At 38.8% G+C, this 24,951-nt stretch overlaps 1 protein-coding gene and 1 long non-coding RNA gene across 3 annotated transcripts in view; one reads left to right on the top strand and one right to left on the bottom strand.

The window, feature by feature from the left end:
• The first annotated feature begins 56 nt into the window (after nt 1–56).
• Nucleotides 57–22,215, top strand: C15H8orf37 (chromosome 15 C8orf37 homolog). Of its 2 annotated transcripts, none has more exons than XM_029923960.1 (6): nt 57–228; nt 5,081–5,168; nt 8,529–8,593; nt 9,138–9,203; nt 16,742–16,837; nt 20,089–22,215. In XM_029923960.1, exons 1-6 carry the CDS (start codon nt 74–76, stop codon nt 20,240–20,242), a joined length of 624 nt encoding a protein of 207 aa, XP_029779820.1. In that variant the 5' UTR covers nt 57–73; the 3' UTR covers nt 20,243–22,215. The 2 variants fall into 2 exon arrangements, with proteins under 2 accessions (XP_029779820.1, XP_029779821.1); XM_029923961.1 differs by lacking the exon at nt 20,089–22,215 and adding an exon at nt 16,986–17,633.
• LOC115279400 overlaps nt 4,157–24,951 on the bottom strand; it is a 42,475-nt gene continuing 21,680 nt past the window's right edge. Inside the window, exons 2-4 of the long non-coding RNA XR_003903412.1 lie at nt 20,198–20,339; nt 4,903–4,943; nt 4,157–4,195 (exon numbers count right to left, since the gene is read on the bottom strand). This is a non-coding gene — a long non-coding RNA (uncharacterized LOC115279400). The remainder of the gene's footprint in view (nt 4,196–4,902; nt 4,944–20,197; nt 20,340–24,951) is intronic.

The raw sequence follows: 24,951 nt of genomic DNA, 5'->3' as shown, positions 1-24,951 counted from the left end.
GAGCCTCGCGTTGCCCCTGGAAACCACCCGGCGCTGTCGCAATGGGAACAGGCGAAAGACGTAACGATTCAAGATGGCGAAGGACCTAGACGAGCTCTTGGATGAGGTCGAGTCCAAGTTTTGCAGCCCAGACCCACTCTGGCTGGGCATGGTCGAGCGGCCCAGAGGCTGCGGTGGCGGCATCCTCAGCAACGACCGGAATCGAGCCGAAGCGAAAGAGAATCTCAGGTTAACAGGAGGGAGGGGGTTGCCTGCTCGACGCCCTAAAGCCGCCTCCAGCTCCTCTCCCTAGTCGGGCCCAGATCCTCAGCTCCCCACTCCTAGGGCAGCACACACCTCAATTCCCTGTGCGGGAGGATTTGGGCATTTCTTAGTAAGGCCCAGCGAGCCGCCCATGAGAGCCCTCACCCACTCTCCTTCACCCAGAGCCCCGGGGGCCCAAATGGAGCGGGGAGAGGGAGGTGCAGCTTGGGGACCTTCTCCTGAGCCCCGCCTTAGAGGGCCCCTGGGACCAGGGGCTCTGTCTGTCTAAGCGTGAGTTCTCACCCCCCCGGAACGTTCGTTCGCACAGAGACCCTCAGCCTATGACCCAGTTGCTCAGGCAGAATAATCCACGGGCTGGTTGTTCGAGAAAACGATTCCGTTCTATTCTGTGTCATCATTAGCTAATTTTTTTTAACTCAAGAAAATAGAGTATGATTCGATTTATGATAGTTATTGTGACACAGTGTTAGTACAGCCACCTAACCTTCTCCCCCTGGCCCCCAGGTAAGGGTCTCAGAGAATCTCAGGCACCCAAATTGAAATTTCAGGAGATTTCTTATGTATTCTGGGTTTTGATCCTAAAACCTACCTTTCAAATTTGTCCATGTTTTTGATTTTGTATAATCATAAAAAAAAAATAAGACTTTCTTTTGCCTCTTATTTTTTTTTCAGTCCCCAAAAGTCAAAATTTTTGCATCAGATGATATTTCCCTAACAAAGTGATAACTTGAGAGCCTCTGTAGTAATTCTGTTGGAAATGTCTGTGAAATTACACAGAGGCAGCTTTGGAACAACTCAAGAAAGCCATTCCTGTCGATTGATGGCTGCGTCTGTAGTTTGGTTTGGGTTTTTCTTGGTGTACATGTGCATGATTTCCCAGAGGTATTTACTCAACATTGGTACCCAAACTATCCGACCTAACCCCTAATGACGTTTGTTTATAAAAACTGACCCTCAGAAGATAAAAACATTGAAAAGATCCTAAAGTTCAGAAATAAATTCCAAGAATTAGTTGGGTACTGGGCAGCATTCTAAGAAACAAATGTAGAGCCAACTAAAATGACCACTTTGAAGGGGCTAACACTTACTGGGCTGGTTATGCAAATATTACTCGTTAATCTATTGGCTGGTTTGCCGGACGTCTCGTGTACTCATTCCCAGTACATCGCTGTCCCCATCCCACGGCAATGTTATTTTGTATTTTGCAATGTCTTTGGTTCTTTTTATTCATTCCTTTCGGGGATGGAGAGAATTTATTGGAGCCTTCCAAAGCCCGGGCGGACGGGTAGGATGTCTTGGAGCAAGCTGCTCAAGATGGAAAGGGCTTCCAGAACAGGTCCTTTTATGCCTTTCTTCATAGCCTGTTCTTACACGACTAAAATCCATCCATACATGGAGGAGGGCACTTGTGGGGAAGAGCACTGGGTGTTATATGGAAACTAACTTGACAATAAACAACTAAAAAATAAAATAAAATCCATCTGTAATGTTTCTAGCATCCCTTCCCACCTTACTACATCAGATTTTTAAGCAATACTTTTAGAAAAGCTGTAGCAAACCAGTACTGCTGTTATTTGTGGGTTAAAACTTTTCATTTGGTAATGTACTTCTTAGGGTAAATTATGCAAAAAATAAAAAATAAAAATAAATAGCAAACGCCCTAAACCTAACACCAAATACAGTCCCTACCTGGTATATAAGATCAAACATTAAAATTTGATCATGAGCCAAAACTGATATTAAAAATTAGGAAGCTATTTATATTATGAATTTATTAACAGGAGACTGCCTGTCAATATAGCCAGTGTCTCTTTCCCTTATAAGAGTTAAAATACTGAAATTGTCTCTTAAAATTAAAGCTCTACAAATAATAAAATAAATGACCATGCTACATCTGGACACCAGGAACAACTGCTTACATAAGAGGTCAAAACCTATACGATTTGTTGAAGTGTTCAAAATGATAAAGGGAAGGACATGATTAATTTAAAAAAAAAAAAAACTGCTGTGGGTTGAACTGCAGTAGAACTTAATACTAAGTGCTATGTATGTGTTATATCATTTAATCCCCACAACCCTGTGAGGTGAATAATATTATTATCCCCATTTCACTGACCAAACTAAGACTCAGTAAAAGTTACTTGCCCAAGATCATATTTCCAGGTCTACCAGGATATTGTAGATCTAGATTTAAGCTTTTATATATACCATTTACATTTGTGTGTCTCATTACTTAGAGTATGCCTTTTACTTTTGACAAAAATTCTATCTTTAATCAAAATTAGAATATATAAGCCAAGTTAGGAGGAACCAATAAGTGTTTAGGAACCTTTGATTAAGATTATTGTATTACAGGAATGCCTGGCTGGCTTATTTGAAAGAGCATGCAACTCTTGATCTTGGGGTCATGAGTTTGAGCCTCATGTTGGGTGTAGAGATTACTTAAAAAAGTTTAAAAATAAACTTAAGGGGCGCCTGGGTGGCTCAGTCGGTTAAGCGACCAGCTTCAACTCAGGTCAAGATCTCACGGTTCGTGAGTTCGAGCCCCGTGTCGGGCTCTGTGCTGACAGCTAGCTCAGAGCCTGGAGCCTGCTTCAGATTCTGTGTCTCCCTCTCTCTCTGACCCTCCCCTGCTCGCGCTGTCTCTGTCTCTCAAAAATAAAATAAAAACCATTAAAAAAATTTTTTAATAAACTTAAAAGATTATTGTATTATACCATCAAAAGACAAAAAAAATTTTATGATAGGGTTCATTAAAATTTGAGTTCTCACTGAAATAATGACATTCTTTTCTTCTTTTCTTTCATTTCTGTAATAAAGTATGGGCCATTATATGCATCACTAAATGGTATAACAGACCAGAATCTTATGTAAGTGTGGATCTCTAATAGTATTCATTGGGTTCATAAAGGTTCAGTGCATCTGATTCTTGAAATTGTGAATATCCTAAAAACAAGGAGGAGAGAATTTCAAGAGGACAACTTAGCAACCTGCTGTCATAAAAGAAATTGAAGCAATTGGTACCTCACAGCCTTCGGTATTTCTGAAAGAGTAAAGAGGATTGGAACTGAAAGCCATTGAATTTAGTGATACAGACAGTATTGACATTTGAGAGAAAAGTTTCACTACCGATGAAGGATGTAGAAGCCAGAGATAGTTTATTGCGCCAGGAAAAAGTCTTAAATAGTTGTCTAGTTCTCATTTTTACAGGCTAAATCGTTTAAAAACTAGGTCAGTAGTTCTCAGCCAGTGATGATTTTTATCACTCAAGGGATATTTGGCAATGTCGCATTTTTAATTGTCACAACCGGGGAGGGCTATGCTACTGGCATCTAGTGGAAGTAGAAGTTAAGGATGCTGTAAAACATCCTGCAGTGCACAACAGCTCTGCTTCTACCACCGCGCGCACACACACACACACACACACACACACACACAAAGAACGATGTGGTCCCAAATGTCAGTAGTTCCATGGTTGAGAAACCCTCATCCAGATCACCATCCAATATATTTGTGAGAGAGTAGAAATAATGGATGTAGACCTCAGTCGTGAGTAAGAGGATGGCAGCTCAAGAGAATTTTTTGAATCTTGCGCATACTTGTAAGTCAAGAGAACAAGCTAGTGTCGAGTGGAAGACGTTAAGGGTTAAAGAGCAGGAACAACTGAAGAGGCAAAGCCTGGAGATAGATGAAATCAGATATTCAATATTAAGCAGCAGTGTCTGAATTTTCTTACATTGGGTTAATTACTCCAGGCAGTAACAAAGAAGGACTGTAATCCTGAATTTAAGAATTTTCAGGAGCACTTGGGTAGCTCAGTTGGTTGAATGTCCAACTCTTGATTTCGGCTCAGGACATGATCCCAGGGTCATGTGATCGAGCCCCACATCAGACTCCATGCTGAGCGTGAAGCCTGCTTAAGATTCTCTCTCTAAAATAAAACAAACAAAAAAAAGAATTTTCAGAGTGAATACATTTCTGAAGTCAGAGTCTGACTAAACTTGCCTTCTAAAATATATACTTCAATGGTCTAATGAAGTTATGAAGTTGATGTAAAGCATCTATAACATATAAACTCTAAAAAAAGTTCATCTTGTTTAGCATTAGGTGTGCAGACTGCCCTAGATTGAATTCCAAACCTTTCTTCCCCCTAGTTGTATGACCTTGGGTGAGTTTCAGAATCTCTAAGTCCCTGCTTTATCTAAGTACTCAGTAAATGTTAGCGATTACTACTTAGAGTTATGTGCAGTAACGGTACATATGAATAATCCTGTGATGGCTTTCCCTGCACAAAGGAGAAAGGTGATTGAGATCTTCTGTCACGTGAATGCTCTTCAGAGAGAGCGCTTGAGAAAGGGAGATAAGATCATTTGATTATATAACATTCAGCTCCTGTAGTAAAGAGATAAGGTTATTTGACTTACAATGGAACTCTTAGGGAAACAATTAGAAAAACTAAAATTATCTTTGTTTATAATTCTCAGGTTCTACTTAAAATTGTACATATTTTCTGTTCTTTAAATAAGTGCTTGGTGTAATTTAGAAAGATACATGCCCAGCTTTCTCTTGAATATATTGTATAGCTTTAAATGTCTCATTTTCAGTGTGAAGTAGTAAAGTACATATGTGAATTTGTACCTGATAAAATGCATCTTTGTGTCCACAATCTTCAACTATGTCTATGGAAAGTAAAAAAATAATAATTTAACATCACATTTGTCCTTCTGTTATCAACTCTAATAATAAACCATTTAGACAATTCTTCTGATACTGGCTGACTTTATCTGCACTTAAGCTTCGGGTGTTTTGTTTTCAGATCAACAGAAACATTAACGAAAGAAGATGATCTTGACAGTCTTATTACTGAAATATTTGAAGAGCCCAACTTTGACAAAAAACCCTTTGTAAGTCAAGTATTAAAAATGTGCAGTAATTCTTTCATTATTTCAAGACATGTTTAGAATAGTCTATAAATGTATAGAATGCACAAGTATTTAGTCCTTTGAATTCTGAGAAGTACAATTATTTTAAAGGAATTATTCTACTTAGAGTTAAAGAAGAAATAAAATATTAAAAACTCTCAGTATGTGTTTTACTGTTCATTTCTCAGCAAGAATAAAACTAGAAAAGCTGTTAGAACAGAAGTCAGCTCACAGATGAAACTGGTTACTTATATTTATTTGTATACTCTAGGAATACTTTTCTAAAAGACTGAAAACAGGGGTACCTGAGCATCAGACCCTTGATCAGGTCATGATCCAGGGTTGTGGGATTGAGCCCCATGTGGAGCCTGCTTAAGATTGTCTGTCTCTCTCCTGCTGCCCCTCTTCCCCATTCATGCTCTCTCTCAAAATAAAATAAAAATAAAAGACTGAAAACAGCTTTAATTATAGAAATATGTTAAATGTCTCAGATGCAATGACCTTGCTGTTATCCCATGAACCAATCAGTACTTTGTATTTTAATGTTTAAGTGCTTTTGTATCTATCAACTTTATAAAAAGCTCATAAAATAATCCAACAGCCAGCTGTATGTTTACCAACCATAGTGAACATATCTTAATATTTTGTCATATCCGCTTCTCTGGATTTTTTTTAAGAAAAAAAGTTATGAATCTAGTTTATAAAGAACTCCAAATCCTACTCTACTACCTTCCTTCCCAGAAGTAACCTATCTTTTCCATCCAAACTTTTCCATTTTAATTACATACTTATATAACCCTAAACCATTTTAACTGATGTACAATAGTCCATTATGTAATCCTGCCACAGTTTGTTTATCCACTTCCCTGGTAATAGACCTTTAGATTGTACCCAGTTGTTGCTTTTAGAAACATTGCTTCTTCCAATAATCTTTGCATGGCTTCTCTTATCCACATACAAGAGTTTCTAGGATGTACAAACCTAATTGCTAGGTCTTAAGGTGTGCTTATCTTCAACTTTTCTACCCATTGCCAAAACGTTCTCCAAGGTGACTATACTATTTCTATTCTTCTGGCCAACAGTGGATGAGAATCTGTATGCATTAATTTTTACCGGTTTGGTGAAAATGTATTTGTGAAATTTAAAAGAAGAAAACCAAATGGAAGTCTAATTACAGAGACCACAAAGGAAAAAACAATTTAAGAAATAAATATACCAGGGGTGCTTGGGTGGCTCAGTTAAGCAGGCACATAGTCCACTTTGGAGCGCCTCCCTCTCTCCCTCTCTCTCTCTCTCTCTCTCTCTCTCTCTCTCTCTCTCCCTTCTCTCTTGCTTTCAAAAAATAAACATACCAAATAAATATATATATGTATATATATGTGTGTATATATATACACACACACACACACACACACACATATATATATATATATATATATATATCAAAGGGGGGGTTAATGTATATTTATTTTTGGAAAAGAGAGTGCAAGCTGAAGAAGGCAGAGAGAGGGAGACCCAGAATCTGAACCAGGCTCCGGGCACTGAACTGTCAGCACAGAACCCAACACAGGGCTCGAACCCACAAACTGGGATCATGACCTGAGCCAAAGTCTCAACCAAATGAGCCACCCACGTGCCTCTCAAAGAGGTTTTTTTAAAGGGGAAGATTAAAGCAAGATAGTAGACTAAAAATTACTAGGCAGTGGTGGTGGTAAGGATACAGATAAGAGCCACTTTTATTTTTGGTAGCCAGACTAAAAATCAAATGGTTAGTATAGAGCCTAAGATCTTTATATTTCTCTAAATGTAACATTTTTGGTTCATAAGCAGTTGGTAAATTACTAAGCCGATGGCCTAGTTGATTAACATATCAACATAGTAAAAATGATGAATACTCTGCAAACAAGAATGTATCATAAATGACAAATAGCAATTTTGATTTAATCAATAATAGATAAAAACTACATAATGTTCTTGTTATTCGTGAATCATCTGAACAATTTTTTAGTGAGTACTAGAGGATGTGTATTTGTATGTGAGGCACTATCTCTTTAGTTCTAGACAGTTTAGAAGGAGAAGGAAATACTTCTCTGCTTTGGCGTTAAGATCTACTAAATTGAAATAATTCCTACAATCATGGGTAGGTAAACTTCTTTGCATTTTTTCTGATGTCCCCTTCTTTTAGTTATTATATCCAGTTCTCCAGACCATGAAGGAAAAAACAATCTAAATAAACTTCTGGAGGAGAGCATGTCTATGTAAAACATGGATTGGGTGAGAAAGAGAAATGTCTTGGAAGAGGTGGCCATGCCCACCTTGTCCTTAGAGACCAGCTCGTCCAACAGAGAAGAGAATACTGCTTCCTCCCCCATCGCGCCCTCATTCTGTTGAGTTTCTGAACTGCTCTCAGACCCACACAAGAAAGCCCAAGAACAACAAACTTCACTGTGCATGTGAGCCTGGATGGTACATGAAACACGTTCCCCCAAATTTAAAAGAAAAAAAAATCCATCCACATTGTTATCTTTTAGACATGCATCAAAAATTTTTCCAGTTCTGTTTAACATCAAACAGAAAAGAAATAGTGAAATGAAATATTTTTGCCTCCATTATATTTCCTCACCTACTAGGTAAAATGAAGGCATGTCTCTGCATAGTCTAAATTGCATTTTCTACATCTTACTTCCTTTCCTTGGCGGTGGTCCTAGTATGTGGTTGGTTTATGTTGTTTGGTACCATATACCAGTTAACACTTAATAAATGCTTGCTAATAATGTTGAAGTTATGTAACCATATAGGAACTACCGTATGGTTGTGACTAGGTGGTTCTACAATTTCCTTGAATGTCTATTGGTTGGTATCATTCCATTTGATCAAAATTAATATTTCTGAAGTTACCCAGGAGTTTGGTTAGTTTATTTTCAGTTCAGGTGAGTACCATTTACAGCCTTTAAAAATGAGTCTGAGGCTTTTTTCCTCCTCAATTGAATTTTTCCAGGATGAAGTTTTAAATAGCAGGTCCTTCATATTAAATCATTGAACTTAGTATTAACTGAAGAGTTATACAGTGACTCTAAATCTTAGCATGCTAATAATGGCCATATATCAATTTTCTAGACTAAAAGTTAGCCGAGTAATTTACAAATTCCTTAGGGAGGTCGACTTTCTTTTTGCCTTTAAAAGGTTTTGATCATTGTTTTTATTTCCATATCTTTAAAATTATACAAAATTTTTATATAAGTCATTTAAAAATATTCTTGTTGTAAAATAAAGAATATTAGTTTTTATGTTAGAATTCTCCAAGTTACCCTTGGCTTTTTAATTGTTTTGTTTTTTTAACAGAAATTAAAATCTAAATCTTCAGGTAACACATCTGTCAGAGCTCCCATTCAAGGCCTTGGTAAAAGGTAAGTTGAGATTGCTTTAGTGAATTATACACACTAGTGAGCAAACACTATGAGCATAGTCTAGTAGATTATGTTACCATTTAAACAACAGTGACATTGAACAACAAAGCACTGGTTGGTTTTCAGGAGAAAGACCAATAGCAGTATCTTCAGTGCACTTATGGTCTTTGACCCCTGGTGCAAGAGAACTTGAATGGAAGATTATTGCTATTGTAAATAATTTTCTGCCACATGAAAAAAAAATAAGTGTGAACAGTACCTCAAAATTAATGTTCTGTTACATTCTTCAGTGTTTACTTTGTCCCTTATATTATTTGGCAAACACATTTTTCTGTGACTCATTTTAACTCCTTGAGTGTTCCTGAATGTATAGGTTATATCCAATAACACAGTGATCCTGGAATAAATACCTCTTCTTTGAAAAGAATGAGCCTGCTCAGGAAAATATACTATTTGATTAGAAGTTTATAGAGTCAATGAGGCCAAATTAACTTCTCATGTGTTTTTACTGTAATGTTTTCTCCCATCTCTTGGACATGTCTAGCTGCAGCCCAGTGTACCTTGGCGGAAGCACTGCCTCGTATGGAATTGGAACAAATACTTCACAGAGGTAAGAGGTCAGAAACATACTCTCTTCCTTCACTAGGTTTTTCCCAGTTGATACCCTGTCACTAAAATGTAGTTCTTATCATCATGCTGTCCATCTGTTTCGTCAGAAGAGGTGTATTTTATTACCCAGTCTAAGAACACTGTACTGAAATGTTTGTCATTCTGGGCGATAAGCTGTTGAAAGCTGTGATGTTGGGTATGCGGTGTTCGTTGTGTTGATGCCCATTTCTAAGCCCCACTTGAAGTGCCTGGTTCCCTCCAGTCCAATCCATTGCTTTCCACAGGACATCAAGAGAGAGTTTCTGCCTCCCCACTGGGCAGTAGAAGCCAGTGGATAAGACAGGCAAAGCAATGTGGCCATATAGCTACATGGTGTGTTACCCACTGTCTTGGCCAAACATCATGCGAATGCTGGGTCTTCAGTTCCCAGAAAGTTCTCAAGCTTAGTCCCTTGATTTTACGTGCTTAGAAAAAGCAGAAACCCTCCTTTCTTTGTCTCTCTCCCACCCCTGACACCCACTCTCTCATTCATTACTTCTTTCAGGGCAATCTCAAGGTCCTGAAACCACCCATCCCATGCTGCTGGCATAGTCCATTATCATTATCATAATGTGGGGAAACAAATTGATTTAGCGTATCTTTCTGTTGTCCTGACACTGTTGATTCTGTTTTTGCAGAGGCCTATTTGCCTAGATTATGTCTAGTCATTTCTAAAACACTCCTTTACTTTCTGTGAATTTTTTAAGAAAGAAAGATATAATGAAGAAATGAAATATAATTGCATGTTGATGACATTTCAGGAGGAATAATGATTATATTGAATAATAGAAGTGAGATCTAAAAAGTCATTGTAGGAGGGTTGTGGTAGTGCTGGCCTGGATCCTAGGAAGCCTAGAAAGAAAGGCCATGGGACCATAGGGAGGTCAGGGGTCTGAGGAACCCTGTACTGGGAACTCCAGGCAGCAGATGGGCTCAGACAGGCTACTCGAAGTCACCCAGGGTGTTGCCTGCTGTAAGGGCTATAAATAACAGTTGATAGCACTTGAAGCATTATGCGTTGAGGGCCATCTATACAAAGGGTGAGACACAAGCTGGCCCTCACAGAAGAGTCATCTGCTTGCTGGCAGTCCTGACGCACGTGTGTGCAGTCACGGGACCTGTCTCCATGTTTCCAGGCCACACCGCCTCCAACTTCTCTCAGATCACCTAGGAACTGCAGCGCTTTCCCAGTGGCCACCCACTCCTCTGGCTTTGCCCACATGTAACATGAAGGATAATATCCCTAACATAATTTTTGAGCACATCTCCCCTGTCCAGAGGGAAAAGAAAGCTACCATACTTCTCACATTAACTCTAGAGTCATCATGTGCTTTGCCAAATTGTGTTCTTTCTGGGTCCCTTCACCTGCAGTGAAAGCTGGGGTCAGATACTTCACTCCCACCAGAACACTTGTTATCCTCTACTTTCAACTTACATTTTTTTGCCTCTGAGTATTTTTTACATTTATTCCCTTTCTAGAATGACTATCCTTTCTAATGTGTGTTCTCGACCTGCTTATCTACAAATTTATTTTCTCCTTCTATCTGAGCTTCTTTTTTCTTTTCTTTGTGTGATATTAAATGCCCTGCATGTCCTAGGCCCTGTGCTAAATACTAGGTACCAAGAATAACAAATACATGCACACATACATCCATACACACCACCCTAACCAGGAGAGGAACTGGTAAAGAAGCAAATGATGACACCCCAGAGCACGAAGAGAGAGGGCTCTGATGGCAGAATGCCTGAGTTCACATCCTTCACTGCGCCGCTTGCGAGATGGGAACCCTTGGGAGAAGGGATCTACCTTCTAAACCTTCATTTTCCCCACCTGTAAAAACTGAACATACCCCATGGAGATATTGTGAGGATTAAAAGGAATGGTACATTGGAGTATGCCATGGTGCAAAAGATAGCTAAGATGCCTTGAGTAATAGTTTGCAGTTTTTTGTGGGTCTTTCTCATCTGTCATTGCTGCCCTCTCATTGTGCTCTACGTCAGCACCAGGAGTCCTGTATTCTTCCACTACTTTTCCATTTTGTCTCAGCAAATATGTATCAGTGTTTGTTTACAGGTGTCTTCTGATTTTAAAAATCATGAAGATTTTCTTTCATATAGTATTTTTTACACGTACTTTGGCTCTAGCACGGAAGAGTCTTGCTCCAGATGGAATTTAAGTAGACAAAAGAACAGCCTATTCTTAAAGCTGGAGGACACTATCACATAATATTGACCCCTGAGCATGCCAATGTCCATCAAACCCCTTCCTACTTCCTGCACAGCTACAAAAGGAAAAAACATATACTGTTGGCATATATATACATAGATAAATGTTTATATTCATGGATCTTTTCTTCGTCACCATTACAAATATACCCTCATAGACCAACCTCTTCATAACACAGATCTGTACCCTCAGGAAGATAAACATGCGCATGTAAAACATCTTATGTGTGGAGCACTTTTTTAAATATGCTTATTGGTTCAACTCCACAGGAAGAAAATCATTTTAAAATGATTTATTGTCAGTGATGGGTTAAAAAAATTTTTAACCCCATTTTATAAATAAAGAAATTGAGACACTGGTGTCAAATTCATTGAACACATATTAACCAGCTGTTTGCTAGGTCCTAGGTAGTAAGTGATAAATAGACGGACAATTCTCTGCAAGTTTTCAGTGTAGATAAGGAGAGAGACTTTAAATAGATAATTCCACAAGAAGTACTTAATTTCCACATAATACATAATTTGAAGGGAAAGTGCAAGGTACTATAAGTATAGATAATTAGCACCCAGTTAATAGAAGGATTAGAGAATGCTTCCCTAAGCAAATAACATTTAATCAAACTGCAATGTGAACAATGAGTTAGCAAAGCGAGGAGACCATTGGAGCCAGAGGGCACGTGGTGATAGAGGATCCCGGAGCTGGGGGGAGTTTTGGAGTAGCAGAGGGCAGCCAGGTGAGCTGGAGCATAGTGAGTGGGGGAACGAGTGGCTCTTGATGGAGCTGGCGAGGTAGTTGAGGGGCATTTTGTTTGGGGTCCTGTGGTCCTCTGGAGGATTTTAGAAAATGCATGTGCTGTATGCAGTGGAAGCCATTAGTTGTTTTGTTTGGAGAGGGGGAGACTAGATTTTGTTTTTAGCAGATGGGGCGACAATCATATTTGTGTTTCTGAAGAAAGTCATTTTGGCTGCCAAATGGAACATGGATTGGAAGTTGGAGGGACAAGACTGGCGAGGACACAGGGACACCAGTCAGCAGGTAGTAGGTACGGTGCTCCAGGAAAGAGACAGTGATGGGAGCTGTGACCTGAGTGGTCACGTCTGCGCTATTTAGAATCTAGAATTGACAGAACTCAGTGTTTAAATGGCTATGGGGAGGGGGAAGGGGAAAGAGAGTTGGGGAGAGGGACATAAAACGTGAGAGACTATTGATTACTGAAAACGAACTGAGGGTTGAAGGGGGAGGTGAAAGGGGAAGGAAGGTGGTAGTGATGGAGGAGGGCACTTGTGGGGAAGAGCACTGGTTGTTAAATGGAGACCAATTTGACAATAAACTATTAAAAAATAAATAACATACATACATAAATGGCTATGGGAAGTAAGAGAGAACATTGTCAAGAATGACACCCCAAGTAATGGGCCTTGCCAAGGTCACAAAAATTATTACAAAGCAAGGACTCAAATATATAACGTGTTCCTGGTCTATGATACTTTCTAGTATACCAATTTGCAGAAGGCCATGTAATATATGCAAAAGGGATGGATCTTAGATCTTTTTCTTGTTGCCGCTACTGTCATTTTGCAACTGTCCAAACAGCATGACCCCCTAGTCCACTGTGTAGATCTGATGGGATTTAACTGAGAACCAGGGTCTAGGCAGAACACTATATTGGACTGTATTTTGGGTATTCCCATCACGAACATCTTTAAAATGGTAAAAATTATACTTACTAGCTGGACAAAAGGACAGAGCTGGTGGTGACACCTTCTTATTTGTGTTCTCTCCACATTTTGGAGGAAGAATCCTGACAATTTATCTTTCATTAGAATCATGCTTTTTTTTTTAAGATGCACAGTTAAAGGTAAAAGATTTATGCGATCTGAAGAGAAACCAGAGTATCTAATATACACATAGTTATGAGAAAGAAATAGATTTAAGCCCTGAAAATAAACACATATTACATGCCAAGGGCATAAAGGAAATTGAGTCTAATTTTCCATGTGTTTTATTTGTCTGATTTCTAGCTAAAGGTCTGGTTTGGGAGTCAAGCTGAATGAACTTAGAGTGTAAAGATTTGAGTCTTTTTACCCAGCTGGTGGAAAGGAGAAAGAGTAGGAGCAGGAAGCATGGCGGCATTAGTGAAGTACAGATAAAACCAAGGTGTTATTTTCCAAGCCAGATCGAATTTTACTCTCCTATTTTTTAAACTACTCTTAAGACTGGATTATTTCATAGGCTGCTACTAATTATGATCTAATAGAGCAGAATGATTTCTTAGCTGCAAGTTAGTTTTATTTTTCTCGCAGGGCAGTGTTTGTAGGAAAATGTGGTAGTGTGAATAGATTTGAATAAACTACTAAATTTTAAATTAAATTAAAAAGCTGTATTTAACATTAGGGTTGAGATTTTACACATACAACATGTCAGGAGATTCTAAATTATAGTTCCCACAACAGCAATAATTTAGCCAAATTGCACATATGTATTAAGGCATTAAAGTTAACACTTTGTGCGATCATGTAATAAACTACATGTGCATAAGAAAGCAAGTTACAGCAGCTTTGGGAATCATCATTTTGCATTTCCTGACTTGTACATTCAAAATCCAAGTTCAAATAAATACAAATGTAATTGTGTTAAATTTCCATTTGTATAAATACAACCCTATAATTTGTTAACAGTTTGAAAGAAAATATGGAATTGTTTATGAAACTTGTATAGATTTTGAGTATTTAATTTTTTATGACTAATAACCATTTTTAAAATAAAAGCACTTATTTTCAAAAATATTCAGGACAAAAAATATTTGCAACTTTGAAGTTACCATATCTGAATTTTAGAAACAAGTGAAAAAATTCTAATGATGGTTTTTTTTAATTATTTTTTAATTGCAGACCATCTTGAATGCTTATTTTAAAAAATAAAAATGAAATTTTAAAATGTATAAAGAGAAAGATAATAATCTCTCGCCTCCATTCCCACTACCCCGGAGGCAGTCAGTGTTGGCCACATAGTATATAACCTTCCACACTTTTCTCCACGTTCTTCCAAACTTACAAACATTTATATAGGAAATTTTTGTAGTTGTTTTTACAAAAATAAGATCATGCATATATGTTAAATGTGCACCTTACATTAGACATCCCTCTAGGTCAGTAGATAAATCTAATTCTCTTTCTCAGCCAGCTACCTGATATTCCATAGTATAAATATATTGCTGTCATTCAGTCTTTTCCCTCTTTAATAGGTATCCAGCAATGCTGCAGGACAGTAAAAATTCTTGATAAATTCTTATATACTGATATTTTTGTTTATATGTAATGGGTTCTCAAAAATGGGGTTGCTAGTGCAACAGCTAGAGATAACTTTAATTTTAAGATAGTGCTAAGATTTTTCCCAAAAGGTTATAGCAATTTACATACCCACCAAGAATGTCTGAGAGTGCTAGATTAAAGCATTTCTTTTGTGGTTGCTTTAAATTTTAATTATGTTATTTTTTTAACTATTTAACAAACACTGTGCCAGGCACTGTTATAAGCACTTTACCAATATCAACTCATTAGGTCCTAATAATGATTCTAAGAGGTATAGAAATACTCTTTTATAGATGGGAAAGCTGGGTCACAGCAAAGTTATTTGACTATAACTAGTAAATAATAGAATTACAATTGAAGTTAGGCCATCTGTCTCCACAGTCCATACTGTGATGCCTGTATTAGAGACTGAATATATTTTTAAGGGGGTTTTTTTGTTGTCACCTTACTGTAAGCACTCTTTTTATAGTGTTAAGTATTCAGCCATGTGTTGAAAATATTTTCTTCCACTCTATCACTGGTGTTCTCACTGTGTTTTTGGTATCTTAAAACCTCTTTTTATTTCCTTTTAATTTTTAGATGATCAAATGTGTATCTACATTGATTCTAGGGGTTTTTTTAAATATTTATTTATATTTTAGAGAGAGACAGACATAGCATGAGCAGGGGAGGAGCAGAGAGAGAGAGGGAGACACAGAACCTAAAGCAGGCCTCAGGCTCTGACCTGAGCTGAGGTCCGGTGCTTAACCGACTTGAGCCACCCAGGCGCCCCATACATTGATTCTAGTTTTTAAGTACTTCAAACAGTGGAGGAAATGTCATTTTTAAAGTAAATCACAGTCATTATACAAATCAAAGTGCTTGCTGCAGCAGTCCATAAGTATTTCCATATATTGTCATTTTACTCCTAAACTTACTGTGTACGATAAGTTTCGAGAAACGTGTGGCATTTCAATTCCTCACATATTCAATAAGTACCTACCTCATGCTAAGCGTCATTCCAGTCACTCTACCCACGTTCTCCTGTATAATCAATGTTTTTCTTTTCTCTCCATCTTTACCATTAATATACATATATCCTTTTTTATTTCTGCCTTCTTAAAAGAACCTTCTCTTAACCCATTTTCTTAACCACCTCTTTTTCCCTTTAAAGAAATTGCTCAGATAAATAAATGTACGTTCTCAGTGAGACCTGTGCAGACTACTCTACTTCAAATTATAACCTGCTCCTTCCCAGTGTTCCCAATTTTGTTTACTCGGCATTTTGAAAACCAGAAGCACTTTGTACCTTCTTACATACTATATTATTTAGTTATTATGAGTATTGTTTATTTCTTCTCTCATTAGAATCTAAGCCCCATAAGGACAGAGTCTCACCAGCACATAGTATGCTTTCGGTAAATATCTTTTAAGTGACTGAATGAATGCATTAATGCCAAATAGTGGGGCAACAGAAGCAAGTAAGATACTATCTCAGCATTTAAATAGCTTGTGGGGTGATAGACGTATTTCCATATAATGTGGCAAATTCTGTGATACAGGCGCCCCTGGAATTTTCAGTAGGAAGGAAAGCAACTTAAAGAAGTTATCCTAAGTAAAGCTCTCCCTCAGACACAATTTGAAAACCATGGAACTAAAAGATCTGCACATCCCTTTTCTTTGTCTTATATATGTACACTGTCGTGTGTGTGGGTCTTTCAGTATGTAAGAGCATTGTAAAATATGTAGGTTTGTACAGAAATTGAATCTTACAGTTTTTTCAGAAATTTAGCCTGAAAATTTTTTACCTGAAAGATAATCAGTCCTTTAGTTAAAACATAAGGTATAATCACATTAATCTTTACTTTTCTATTATTTACTCAGTCGTCTCTAATATGTAGTGTATCCTATTGCTAAGTCACCAGATTTCCATGTTTAATTTTACCAGTAACCGTTAATGTGCTGTTCTTTTCCTCTGAACAGAGCATGTGACCGTCTGCGTTGCACAGCGTGTGATTTCCGGGTGGTGAGCTACTGCGACTATGCGTGGGACAAATCGTGCGACTATCTGTTTTTCAGGTGTGTTCCCGGAGAGCCTCAGTCCGTGAAAAAACGGACCAAGCATGACTTTACCATTCTTGTTTTGCTCGAACGTCTCTTGGTGGGCTTGGCAAGACCCGTGGCTCCCACTCTTGACTCTTTCTCTCATCTCTGCCTCTGTTCTCAGGCCATGCGAGGATTTGTTACTTCTGGACAGGGGTGTAGAAGTAGCCTCCTCACTGGTTTTTCTGCCTGAAGTCTCTTCTTTCGTACCACCCTTTCCTTGCTGAGAATTACAGCGCAACTCTGAGTGTGCCATTCTCTTGCCAAAAGTCTTCTGCTTATGGAAGTCCCAGTTCTTAGTACAGATCAAGACCCTTCCCCGGCCAGCCCCCGTCTGTCTGTCACCCACTTGCCCTTCCCCAGTTTACTTCTCACCTTCACAAGATTTTAGCTGCATCCGAGTCCTCAGTGCTGCCATTCCTCGCAACGTGCCGGTTCTTCCCCTCCTGGACCACCTTCCCACCATCCACCTTGTATCTACCCAAACCTGAACTGTCCCTCAGGGTAGAGTTCATCGTGCATCTTCCGTGACTCCCTCACCGCTCCGTCCGGCTCCAGGCTCCTCACTGTCAGCACAGAGCCCGATGTGGGGCTCGAACTCAAGCCGTGAGCCGAAATCAAGGGTTGAAGCCTTAACCCATGGAGCCACCCAGGAGCCCCACAGTTTGTAAACTCTTACACACATATCATACCTAACATTTTTAAGATATAAGTTATAAAAATGTATCTGAACTATACATCATATTTTCAAATAAAAAGAGCTGAAAACTAAGTACATAAGTCATGCATTTTGCACCCCCCCAACCCCAAACCTGGGCCAGAATAAGAATCTGTTTTCCGATACAAGTAATCAGAATATATTGCACCTCTCTCCAATAGTGGAGATAAAGGTGACAGTGTCTTCACCTCTTTGGCAGCGTTCTCTTATGAATCCATAGGAATCTCCTCTACTTGAATTGCTTTTAAACTGTCTCACGTCAAACTGCTCTCAAAATCTTACGAAAACTTTGAATCCCCTCCACAAATATTCAAATATACAACTCGATTGAAAAATTACAGTTTGAGAGGTTTCACCTTTCCCAACCCAAATAAAGCCTCGTGAAGTCCCTGAATCCCAGACCAGGTTAGCCCACTTTTTAATCCTACAGTTGGAAACGTTAGCTTGTGATTTCAGATCTATTTTGCCATTTCTGACTTTTCTCAACCCTCTATACTAACTTCTGCTTAATGTAGTGAGTGGTCAGTAATCCCCGTATGTCACCAGTATGAACCATAAATTTGATGAAACTAGTGTAGAGTAATAGAATGCATATAGCATCAGTGCTAGATGAGCCCTCTGAGACTGAAGAGAAAGAGGTAAAACAGTGATGCCTTCAGGGGGAAAGCTGGGAAATGGAAGGTTTTTCACATCTGATGGCCTGGCTGCCTGAGTGAGGCTGTGGGCTCCGGAAAGTAAAGGAGTGGAGGGAAGAGAAGTAAAGAAGTGGAGGGAAGAGGAAACACTTGAGGAGGGCAGACAATCATAGCTGAAGGAAGCACAAGTAGGTGATCACCAAAGAAGACAAGTGAAAAGGTTTGCAGGATGCCATTAATTGCCCGGCAGAATGCTGGGAGCCATTTAGTTTTAGTGGTGTCAGTCTGTACCTTGGTTTGTTTTATTGTCCTTATTTTATAGATGAGGCAAATAGTGTATTCTAGCTTTGACAAGTTCTGGAATTTTCAAAAAGAAGTATAAGCTATACTTGATCATCCTGCTATAATAGCTAAATAAAGTGCTTTTATTTTTCTACTAAATCATTTTCTTTACAGGAAATGATATTTCTAAACTTTTTTTTTTATTTTGAGAGAGAGAGAGAGAACAAGCAGAGGAGGGACAGAGAGAGGGAGAGACAGAGGATCCAAAGCAGACTCTGTGCTGACAGGCAAAGAGCCTGATGTGGGGCTCAAACACATAAACCATGAGATCATGACCTGAGCCGAAGTCAGACCCTTAAGTAACTGAGCCACCCAGGTGCCCCTCTAAGCTTTTAAGAAATGTGCTTCCTTACAAAAATTCAAAATACATTAGTTTCCTGGATATTCATGATTCCTACTTATAAAATCTCCAATTAAGGATTCAGTCAAGTATCAAATGTTAAATTTGTCACAATATTTTACACGTTGAATAAAGAACATTTTTTCCATCATTAAACGATTTAGTTTTCATTAAACACATTTAGTTTTGTGGACTTTTTTTATTTCTGATAAAACTTAGATTATTCATTTTATCCCCTAGTTTACTATAAGACTTACCTAGTCAAAGTCTCAGTTTCCTGAAAACAAAGTTAGCCTGGAAAATCTCCTAGGTTTTGTTAGGTTAAAACCTAAACTATGCCTGGGTTTAGTACAATAAATACGGTACTGAGCATGGTGCCCATTGGCCACCAGAGGGCACTTTGTAGCCTGCCTTCTATGGCAGTAACCTCAAAAGTAACAGACTGTGTCTCTTTCATCACTTCATGTTGAATTTTCCTTTTTTTTTTCTGTTACATAAATTCAATACATTGATTGTCATGAAAACCTTATAATTTATTTTCAATTAATTAAACTTAAATTCGCTTTTTTTATAGTAGCATCAAGTCAGATAGTTACCAGTTTTTATAATGGTCCTGCCCTTCGGTTTAATTGTTTTAACATTATTGACAAGGGCTCCTGGGTGGCTCAGTCAGTTGAGTGTCCAGCTTCAGCTCAGGTCATGATCTCATGGTTTGTGAGTTTGAGCCCCGTGTCAGGCTCTCTGCTGACAGCTCAGAGCCTGGAGCCTGCTTTGGATTCTGTGTCTCCCTGTCTCTGCTCCTCCCCCAGCTCACATTCCATCTCACTCTTTACCTCTCTCTTTCAAATATGCATAAACATTAACATTATTGATGTTTAATGCAGCATAGACATTCTGTTGCTAATAGTATGTCTTGCTGGCAAATGAAAGATACACTATTAGTTCAACAAATAAAAATAACAGGCACTTTTTCTCTATTAATGAGAAATTACTATAGTTAACCCATCAGAAACCTATTATCTTTATGCCTCTTATGTGCCATCCATTGACCATATGACAGGCTTTTAGAACGTGGGATAAGTGTGTATCTGAGGTGGGAGCTGACCCACCATCCCTCCTGCTCTCTTCTCATATCGTGTCATCTCTGACAGAACAAAGCCACTCTGCTAAAAACTTCATTTTTTGTTAATAGGAACAACATGCCAGAATTCCACAAATTAAGAACAAAGTTGGTAAAGAAGAAAGGAACACGGGCGTATGCCTGCCAATGTAGCTGGAGAGCTGTTGAAGAACTGACTGACCTTCAGACCGATCATCAGCTCCGTTGGGTCTGTGGTAAACATTAAGAATGCAGACTTTTCATGCTTCAACATATGTATCCATGAGAGCAGTCTCCACTAGTCATCATCATATTTAGGTAGAGGTACATAGCACTGTCATGCCCTTTGGAAAAAAGAAATTTCATTTAATGACTAGACAGCATAGATTTCAAAGACAAAATAGACTTCAGCAGATAATGCATCTAATAATTTTGGTATTCTTTCTTTTTGATATATGGGCATTTTACTTGGTAAATAACATGGCAGTTCATCCAAATTCTTGGCTAACCTGTCTCCTGTTAAAGGGAAATTCAATTATGGCGTTTTATACAAACATATAGCCAGTCGTTAACAACTGCAGTATTAGCCACTGCTAATGCACTTAGCTAAATATTCCTCACTTATAATATTTAAAAGGGATAAAGCTAGCCAGTATAGAGAGGTCACTGAGGGGTGTATACATCATCTACTCCAGTCCAATCCGTTGTTGCCAAAAATCATAATTTATACATGGCAGAAGCCATGTGATCAGTGGCTAACTGTGGGATTTTTAGGAGTCCTGGTGGTGCTGTAAATGAAAACACTACCCATATATGACCTCACCTCAACAACTCCCAGTGATATGCACAATAATCACAAGTATATATTCCTAGTTTTAGCTTATTTCTTCCCCATTTGTTGAGTTAGATATCAAAATTACTTAGTTTGCTATTTTAGCAAATAATCCATTTATATGTAAAAAAATTTTTTTGATGGACCTAAAATCACAAGGAAAAATCCTAATACAGGTAGATCATTATTAGATTTTTTTCCAAGTACTTTCTAGCCTTCAGTGTCTAAAATTCCATCAAGTGAACAGCAAATAAGATATTTTCTCAGGCAGCCTGTTGATTTTTTGGTAGGATCAGCTTACCATACTGCTTATGACAGGAGTCCATGAAAGAGAAATAAAGCATAGTTAAACCAATAGGTAATATGTTGGGCTCCAACTTTTACATCACTGAGACTTGAGGAGCCCTACAACAGCAGCCCATTCAGGAAGTCAGTTCCGTCAAAATTACCAGTTCCCAGCACCATCAAGAAATTTTGGGGGCTTTCCAATCTACCATAAGCTCTTTACTGCATGTGTCTAAGATATAGTTCAAATGTATAACACAAGGTATGCTGAGAGAGGGTAATTGAAGCAAAGTTGTGATTGCTTAGTCTTAAGCTGAATGCATCCCAGTCACCCTATTCCAGTAAAGAGAGACCAGCCATTAAAATCCTTTTCCTAGCCGTGACACATTGGCTTACCTGTAAAACTTACTCTAGTAGGGCTAGCATTGCAACGGAACGCATAGTGAACTCCTGGTGGCAGATGCTTACATTTTTGTGTTGACAGTGTATACAGACCGTACCTTTGAATAAAAAAGTTTTTCTCCCTAATATTTTATCTGTGTGTAATTATATGAGAAACAAGGGGACTTGATTGAGAAACCATTAGTCATAATGATGTATTTATTCTTTTTATTCAAATATGCAAATTTACTAAGTCACTAATTTGAAAATTTTTTTCCTCTTTTATTATTTCATAACTATTTTATATCTTAGATACATTGCTCGTGTTTAGCATTCCATAACATAATTCCCCAATGTCAGAAATGTATATATGAGTTCACATTTTTGTTGGCAGTTGTACAATTTTTAATATAAACTGTAAAAAGAATATTAACTATGTTTATATACAAATGGATAAATTATCACCAGTTGTAATTTAAGCCAAAATGCAACTATTTTAGTAACAATGCACAAGAAAAGTATAGTTTCTGATGAATTATAATTTTTAAATGCAAAGTCTATAAAACCTTCAAGATGTTTTGCCTATTTGTTTTCAATATTTTTAATTTTCTACTTTAGCAATTATCTATTTTTTGTCAAGCTAGGTCTGTTCTTTCCTTGAACTACTCCCAGATCCTTATCCTGCCTAGAAATGAATAAATAATAAATAGCTTTATTCTGAATTTAGTTGTTTCATTTTATAGTAAAACACTCACATGGGGATTAATTTGAAATAATGTTGGTAATTTCTTTTAAAATGTTAACAAAAGAGTTTCAAACCATCCAGTTGAACAGAGAATTTATTTATGTTGGAGAGGAGAGGCATGCCATGAGTGTTTGTATACATGTATGATAAAAGAACATTAGTTATTTTTTTTCTAATGTGAAAAACAGTTTTACTTCCCAAGACCAATTTTTTTCTGTTTCATATATCAGTAATCTCCACAGTTTGATATAAAAATTTCCTGCTTCTTTATCAAGTGTACTATGGCAACACCATCTAAACTATTCAGAGGTAAACTGTGAGCCATAACCTTAGAACAGACAAAAACATCTCATTGACTCCTTTTACAGCTTTGTAGTCGATGATTTTCTTTTTCTTTTCTTTTCTTTTTTTTTCCCCCTTTGAGAGAGAGAGTGAGTGAGCAGGGTAAAAGGCAAAGGGAAAGAGACTGCATGCTCAGCAAAGAAGCCCAATGTGGGACTCAATCCCACAACACTGAGATCATGACCTGAGCCGAAACCAAGAGCCAGACATTCAACGGCGTGAACAACCCAGGCGTCCCTTCCATGATTTTTCTTCTTAATCCATGGTCTAATCTGTCCTTCTGTCAATAGAGAATCCACCGTAGACCAATCTGGGAGATAGCAGAGAGCTCAGGTTTGGCTGTAGGGATCTGCTCAATGAGACTCTTACATGTTTGTGCTTTTCTTCAGTGTTTACAGTGCCTTTGGGCAGTTTTTATCCTCCTCACAGTAATCCAAGGGAACAAGTTTCCTTTTTCATAGAGTATCATCGCTGACTTCTTCTCAAATTTGTTAAAGACGCCATCTATGGGGAGTTTCTCTCCCCTCACACACAGAATTAGGCTGACCAGGACTGTTGGAAGCACCCCGTTTAAGACTTAGCCCTACTCATGGGTGCCTGCATGGCTCAGTCAGTTAGGCGTATGACTTCTACTCAGGTCATGATCTCATGGTTCCTGAGTTTGAGCCCCGCATCGAGCTCTGTGCTGACAGCTCAGAGCCTGGAGCCTGCTTCAGATTCTATGTCTCCCTCTCTCTCTCTGCCCTTCCTCCACTCGTTCTCTCTCACACTCTCTCTCACTCTCTCAAAAATACTTAGCTGTATTTTTTGGCCTATGCTCTTCAGGCTCTTAGTCTGGGGAATCTTCATGGGTATATACCACAGGGAAACTCACCCCCAGGCCATTGGGGGTTGCATTGCCTCTGGCAGAAGAAACAGATGAGGCAGAACTGATGGCCCCAGAATTGGTCTGAGACCAGGCTTTTGCTCTGGCTCTTCCTCTTCCATGGGTTCTCTTCATTTTCCTCCTTTCTCCTGCTTTTCTCCTTCCTCTTCCTCTGGTTCTGGTTCTCCCTTTCCTTGTACTTGTCTGCCCCCTCTCTGCCACTTGTCGAGTCCTCTGGAGCTCTCAGCGCCCTTCAGCCAGGAGCCCCTGCCTGATTTCCTCTAGTTCTTCCTTCTCTTTCCTCAATCCCGTTCATTGCTTCCATTTTCTTTTCCCTATCGTGCACCCTTTTCTGAAGAAAGCTCCTCAGTAATACTCAGGGTCATCTCTGTCATCATAATCTTCCAAGAATTCCTTTAGGCATTCAGTTTCTTTTCCCATTTCTCCTCTCTTCTCTTTCAGCCTCTTTCTCATGCTCCCAGGTTTTCTCCTGGTCTCTGCATTCCCAATTCTTTTTTTTCTTTTAATGTTTATTTATTTGGGGGGAGGGGGGAGTGCACAACTGTTACTGCAAACAACATTGATGCCACCTCTGAATGCAATTTCTTTTTTTTTTTTTTAGTTTATTTATTTTTGAGACAGAGACAAAGAGTGAGTAGGGGAGGGGCAGAGAGAGAGGAAGAAACAGGCTCCAGGCTCTGAGCCATCAGCACAGAGCCCACGCGGGGCTTGAGCCCACAAACCGTGAGATCATAACCTGAGCTGAAGTGGGACATTTAACCGACTGAGCCACCCAGGCGCCCCTCTGGGGTCCCAATTCTTAAGGCGCTCTTGATAAGAAGCTGCTTCTTTCAGAGTTTTCGAGTTTTCTTCATTCATCTACATCTTACCCCTGTCACAATCCTGCTTCTTGTCTTCTCCCCCCATCATTCCCACTTCCTTTCTCTCTCTCTCTACCTCTCATTTCTGTTCTTTCTCTCCATTCCCTTTCAGGATCTCTGCTCTTTTCTCCTGATCGACTCCAATGCTTATTCCAACGTGAGCTCCTCTCCCAATTGTAGTCACGGTCAGTATCCCGTTCTCCCATTCCTTCTCTCATTCACATTCTCTCCCTTTTTCACGCCCACTCTCACCTTTCTGGCGCCCCTTCACATTCCTTCTCTCTGTCCTTTGTCAGTTTCCTGTCTTTCCATTTCCTTTTTCCCTTTCTCCCAGTTTCTTGTGTGTGTCTCCGAATTTGCAGACCTCGGGTCTCTTGTCTCCTTCCATTTCTATAGCATTTATGTCCTCCGTAGTGATTAGTGGTTAGGGGTCAGTGGAGCCGCTGGAAGTCTGCGGAAAACGTTCTTTTCTCCTTCTTCCTGGGGTGAGAATCAGATTCTTGTGGGGGGTGTTGAATTCACTGGTGTACTCATGTATTAAAAGTTCAAAGGCCCAAAGGCACATTTGATCTCTTTGTGTCTTCATCTGAGGCTTCTTATCATTAGTGAGTTTCTGGCCTGGCAT

Source organism: Suricata suricatta, chromosome 15, assembly GCF_006229205.1.
Source record: "Suricata suricatta isolate VVHF042 chromosome 15, meerkat_22Aug2017_6uvM2_HiC, whole genome shotgun sequence".
Classification (NCBI taxonomy): domain Eukaryota; kingdom Metazoa; phylum Chordata; class Mammalia; order Carnivora; family Herpestidae; genus Suricata; species Suricata suricatta.
The sequence above is the reverse complement of the archived record's forward strand: the minus strand, read 5'-3'. Positions and strand labels throughout refer to the sequence as shown.